Source organism: Protomyctophum parallelum, assembly GCF_964188405.1.
Source record: "Protomyctophum parallelum genome assembly, chromosome: 16".
NCBI lineage: Eukaryota > Metazoa > Chordata > Actinopteri > Myctophiformes > Myctophidae > Protomyctophum > Protomyctophum parallelum.
The window spans coordinates 30,808,220-30,814,902 of NC_139711.1; the positions used below are offsets into that span (position 1 = coordinate 30,808,220).

Genomic DNA, 6,683 nt, shown 5'->3' on the forward strand with positions numbered 1-6,683 from the left:
AACAATGGGGTTATTTTTAACAATGCCGTCATGGAAAAGGTACGTCTCGCTCATTATTCTCCTCTCCGCTGTTCAGTACATATCGTCTTCAGTCACTCATTATTCTATACCTGAAGAAATGAAGGAAGGATCTGTTGTCGCCAATCTAGCTTCAGATTTAGGACTGGATGTGAAAACGCTCAGTAAGAGGAAGATGCGTCTTGATATAATCGCCAACAAAAAATATATGGATGTGAACAAAGAGACTGGCGAGCTTTACATTGTGGAGAAGATTGACAGAGAATATATTTGCCCTACGAAATCATCAGCATCATGTTATCTAAGATTGGAGGTAAGCCTGGAAAATCCTGTCCGTATGTTCAATATAGAACTCGAAATTTTAGATATGAACGACAACGCCCCTCAATTTCGAAGAGAGACTATACATTTAGACTTATCAGAGTCAACACCCGTTGGAGAGCGATTCTCCCTGAGTAATGCGGTTGACCCAGACGTTGGAAGTAATTCAGTAAAAACATATCATTTGAGTGAAAGTGAACATTTTAACATTGAAGTTCAAACGTTGCGAGATGGAACGAAGTCTGCTGATTTGATTCTAAAAAAGGCTTTAGACAGAGAGCAGCAGGCTCTTCATCATCTGATACTCACTGCTGTAGATGGCGGCACACCGACACGTTCTGGTACTGCCAGCATTATTGTACGCGTTTTAGACACGAATGACAACGCCCCAACATTTGATAAAGAGAGTTATCAAATCAGCATAATGGAGAATTCGCCTATTGGAAGCCTTGTAGTCCATCTTAATGCCACAGACTTAGACGAGGGGTCGAATGCTGATATAATCTATTTATATAGTCTGTACACGTCAGAGAAAGCACAAGAAACATTTAACTTGAATCCATCTACTGGTGAGCTATCAGTAAAGGGAATGTTAAATTACGAGGATGTTAAAATGTATGATATGGAAGTTATAGCAACAGATAAAGGAGCCACTGCATTATCAGGGCAGTGTCAAATAACAATTGCAGTAGAAGACATGAATGATAATCACCCAGAAATATCTATTAAATCATTTCATAGTCCAGTCAAGGAAAGTATAGAATTAGACACTGTGATAGCAGTGATTAGTGTCAGTGATAAAGACTCAGAAAACAATGGAATAGTTGATCTCCATATTCCTAAAGATATGCCTTTCAAACTGAGAGAATCATCCGATAACTATTTTGAATTAGTAGTGTCAGAACCATTAGACAGAGAGAAGGTTCCAGAATATGAAATCACTTTCACAGTCACAGACAGAGGTTCTCCTTCATTATCTGACAATGAAACTATGACTTTAGAACTTTTAGATGTTAATGATAATGTTCCACAGTTCCCCCGGTCATTTTATACAATACGTGTACAGGAGAATAATGCTCCTGGGGCCTTGTTAAGTTCTGTGACTGCGTTTGATCCAGATCTACATGAAAACCAGTATCTTGTTTATTTCATTTTAGAGAGAGAGATAGCCAATACCTCCATGTCAATGCTCTTTTCTATAAATCCAGAGAATGGCAATCTTTATGCATTAAAAACATTTGACTATGAGATCGAGAAGGAATTCCTTTTCCACATTGAGGCCAGGGACTCTGGTGTTCCTCCACTGAGCAGTAACGTGACTATTCACATCATTATTGTGGACCAGAATGACAATAAGCCTGTCATAGTCTCTCCATGGCGTGCACATGGATCAGTCGTGGAGGAAAAGATCCCACGATCAACTGACAAAGGATCTCTAATTGCTAAGGTGATAGCTTTAGACACAGACTCCCCACAGAACTCTCGGATTAGCTACCAGTTTCTACAAGTGAGTGATGCCACCTTGTTCAGTCTGGACCAGTACAATGGAGAGATCCGGACTATGAGAATGTTCAGCTACAGAGATTCACGTCACCAACAGATGGTTGTTGTTGCCAAGGACAACGGGGAGCCTGCTCTCTCTGCTACAGTAACCATCAAGTTATCCACAATAGAGACTGCTGTCAAGGCCTACTCTGACATGACTGAAGTGCCTCTGGAATATGATATCTTTTCAGATTTAAACCTGTATTTGCTCATCGGTCTGGGCTCAGTGTCCTTTCTCTTACTGATCACCATATTGGTCACCATCGTACTCAAGTGTCAGAAATCCAGTTACAGCAAAACGGCTCCTCCCTGTAGGAACAGCGTGATCAGCAGTGAGAGGAACTCAACCATTGCTGATTCCACCCTAGTTTCTAATGATGCCTACTGGTACAGTATGTTTCTAGCAGAGACCAGGAAAGGAAAGTTGGTGGTTAGACAGCCTGTTCCAAAGGGCTCCAGATACTTCGTGTCAAGTTTACCAAGAAGTACAGGAGTGACAGACACCAGCGACTCAGCAGCTTCAACTTTGCAGGTGAGAAGTCATTTTACACCTAGCTACTGTGCCTATCAATTTGGTTTGTATTCTGTTTTAATGCCATGAATGTTATGGTGATTTGATTGTGTATTAAAATCCAACAACGATATCAACAACAACCACAACAATACAAAAATATATACATTAACAACAACAACAACAACAACAACAACAAATAATATTAATAATAATACTAACAACAACAACAACAAAAACAAAAACAACAGTATACTATAAACAAATTATTATTATGATAACAACAATAATAAAATAAATATGCTAATAACGATATAGGAACGCGCTGACCCAGCAAGGCAAGGACTCGTTTAATGACTGACCTTGCAATGCAATGACTCGTTGACACAGAAAGGATGATTGACTGCCCCAGTAATAATTGTGATTAGGTTCAGCTTGTTTGCTTTACTCAGTCAGTTTTCTGCTTTGTTTGACCTGACCAGTGTTTATTTTCCTCTGACTGTGCTTGTTCACGACAGTAAAAGTAAGTGTCTGATCGTTTTATTGTAGGATATGGTGCTTTCCTTTTACATATAACCATCATGTTGTTATATATTTGTGAATGTTTTGAATATGCAAATGTGATGATACTTTATGCTGAATTATGTTTGATGGCTGTGCTGTACCTATACTGTAGATGATTTAAACAGTATTTTGGTTTATGTAAGAATAATTTGGTGATTGTTTTGACCGCACTTCTGCACAGATTTATCCAAGTAAAGAACACTCTATAAGCTCCTCTCCTGTGATTATTTTATCGGAGTCCATCCATAAGTGTACCAGCTCTACTCCAATAATTTCCAGAGGCCCTATAGTCCTCTATAGGCAACGACGATATTAGTAATAATAATAATAATAATAATAATAATAATATGATGATGATGATGATCCATATATATATATATATATATATATATATATATATACACACACACACACACACACACACACACACACACACACACACACACACACACACACACACACACACACACACACACACACACACACACACACACACACACACACACACACACACACACACACATTCTTTCAGCCATAATTAAATGTATTAATAAAGTCAAGCTGGTCCTTTATTTTTATTATTAAAGGTTCAATATGACTTGCTTGATGTGTAGGCTTATGCTATGCGAAAAGTGTCGCTGTTTACTACATAAAATACTGTGCTTGTAGTCGCCATGACAGTAGCCTATACAGTAGTCTACATTTCAATGAGATGTGTTGAGTTGTGCCACCGGACAGCTCCTGGTTCTGAAACAGCCGATTGAGAAACACGGAATGGATATTCGCTTTTTTCGGCTGATATAAAACATTTTTTTTAAATCGAGATCACAACTTTCAGTTTCCAGCTGTTAACATGCGTTATACTGGCTGAATATTGATGCACTTACAGTTATACAACAATGGGGTTAATGCCGTCATGGAAAAGGTACGTCTCGCTCATTATTCTCCTCTCCGCTGTTCAGTACATATCGTCTTCAGTCACTCATTATTCTATACCTGAAGAAATGAAGGAAGGATCTGTTGTCGCCAATCTAGCTTCAGATTTAGGACTGGATGTGAAAACGCTCAGTAAGAGGAAGATGCGTCTTGATATAATCGCCAACAAAAAATATCTGGATGTGAACAAAGAGACTGGCGAGCTTTACATTGTGGAGAAGATTGACAGAGAAGATTGCCCTACCAAATCATCAGCATCATGTTATCTAAAATTGGAGGTAACACTGGAAAATCCTCTACGTATATTCAACATGGAACTAGAAATATTAGATATGAACGACAACGCCCCTCAATTTAGAAGAGACGCAATACATTTAGACATATCGGAGTCAACACCCGTTGGTGAGCGATTCTCCCTGAGTAATGCTGTTGACCCAGACGTTGGCGTTAATTCCGTAAAAACATATCATTTGGGTGAAAGTGAACATTTTAACATTGAAGTTCAGACAGGGAGAGATGGATCGAAGTTTGCTGATTTGATTCTTAAAAAGGCTTTAGACAGAGAGCAGCAGGCTGGTCATCATCTAATACTCACTGCTGTAGATGGCGGCACACCGACACGTTCTGGCACTGCCAGCATTATTGTCCGCGTTCTAGACACAAATGACAACTCTCCTACGTTTGACAAAGACAGTTACGAAATCAGTATAATGGAAAATTCGCCAATTGGAAGCCTTGTCATCCACCTAAAAGCAACAGATTTAGACGAAGGATCAAATTCTGATATAATATACTCTTATAGCTTGTACACCTCAGAGAAAGCACAGGAAACATTTAACCTGAATCCATCCACTGGTGAGATCAATGTAAAAGGAATGTTAAATTATGAGGACGTACAGAATTATGATATGGAAGTTATAGCAACAGATAAAGGAGCCAATGCATTATCAGGGCAGTGTAAAATAACAATTGTAGTTGAGGACATGAATGATAATCACCCAGAAATATCTATCAAATCATTTCATAGTCCAGTCAAGGAAAGTATAGAATTAGACACTGTGATAGCAGTGATTAGTGTCAGTGATAAAGACTCCGGAAACAATGGAATAGTTGATCTCCATATTCCTGTAAATATGCCTTTCAAACTCAGAGAATCATCCGATAACTATTTTGAATTAGTAGTGTCAGAACAATTAGACAGAGAGAAGGTTCCAGAATATGACATCACATTTACAGTCACAGACAGAGGTTCTCCTTCATTATCTGATAATGAAACTATGACTTTAGAACTTTTAGATGTTAATGATAATGTTCCACAGTTCCCTCAGTCCTTTTATACAATACGTGTACAGGAGAATAATGCTCCTGGGGCCTTGTTAAGTTCTGTGACTGCGTTTGATCCAGATCTACATGAGAACCAGTATCTTGTTTATTTCATTTTAGAGAGAGAGATAGCCAATACCTCCATGTCAATGCTCTTTTCTATAAATCCAGAGAATGGTAATCTTTACGCATTAAAAACATTTGACTATGAGATCGAGAAGGAATTCCTTTTCCACATTGAAGCCAGGGACTCTGGTGTTCCTCCACTCAGCAGTAACGTGACTATTCACATCATTATTGTGGACCAGAATGACAATAAGCCAGTCATAGTCTCTCCATGGCGTGCACATGGATCAGTGGTGGAGGAAAAGATCCCACGATCAACTGACAAAGGATCTCTAATTGCTAAGGTCATAGCTTTAGACACAGACTCCCCACAGAACTCTCGGATTAGCTACCAGTTTCTACAAGTGAGTGATGCCACATTGTTCAGTCTGGACCAATACAATGGAGAGATCCGGACTATGAGAATGTTCAGTTACAGAGATTCACGTCACCTACAGATGGTTGTTGTTGCCAAGGACAACGGGGAGCCTGCTCTCTCTGCTACAGTAACCATCAAGTTATCCACAATAGAGACTGCTGTCAAGGCCTACTCTGACATGACTGAAGTCCCTCTGGAATATGACATATTTTCAGATTTAAATCTGTATTTGCTCATCGGTCTGGGCTCAGTGTCCTTTCTCTTACTGATCACCATATTGGTCACCATCGTACTCAAGTGTCAGAAATCCAGTTACAGCAAAACAGCTCCTCCCTGTAGGAACAGTGTGATCAGCAGTGAGAGGAACTCAACCATTGCCGATTCCACCCTGGTCTCTAATGATGCCTACTGGTACAGTATGTTTCTAGCAGAGACCAGGAAAGGAAAGTTGGTGGTTAGACAGCCTGTTCCAAAGGGCTCCAGATACTTCGTGTCAAGTTTACCAAGGAGTACAGGAGTGACAGACACCAGCGACTCAGCAGCTTCTACTCTGCAGGTAAGGAAACAACTGTCAAAAGAAAGCATATAGGACCCACCAGCATCTTGAGTCACTTTAATCTAGTATCATCCAGACACATGCAGGCTGGCAATGACTCCATTGTTCCCATATCATTGGTAACAGCGTTGCTTGCAATATAAGTCGATGCTTCTGCTGACCCACCGTGAATGAGAAAATTAAAAATGCTTGATATACTTTGTGGCCTTGCCGTATAAGCTCATCAAGACAAGAGGGACTGCATTTAAATTAACGTATTTAACTTTTGAAACATTTTAAAATTAATCGTCGTTACGCACGGGGAGCTGTGCATAAAACTCACCAAAGCATACATACAATATAATTGTATTAGCATGTTCAGAATAACATTTGCATAAAATATACAGCTATATCAGATTTGTTTGTATTCCATTTTTTATAACCGA

General features: G+C 39.4%; 1 protein-coding gene across 1 annotated transcript; it reads left to right on the forward strand.

The window, feature by feature from the left end:
- Window positions 1-22: 22 nt before the first annotated feature.
- LOC310873718 (protocadherin beta-16-like) lies at window positions 23-6,291 on the forward strand (the record flags this gene model as incomplete). Its single annotated transcript, XM_083786267.1, has 2 exons — window positions 23-2,416; window positions 5,185-6,291. The coding sequence occupies 2 exons, from the start codon at window positions 23-25 to the stop codon at window positions 6,289-6,291; spliced, it is 3,501 nt and encodes a 1,166-aa protein (XP_083642393.1).
- Between the last annotated feature and the right edge of the window lie 392 nt (window positions 6,292-6,683).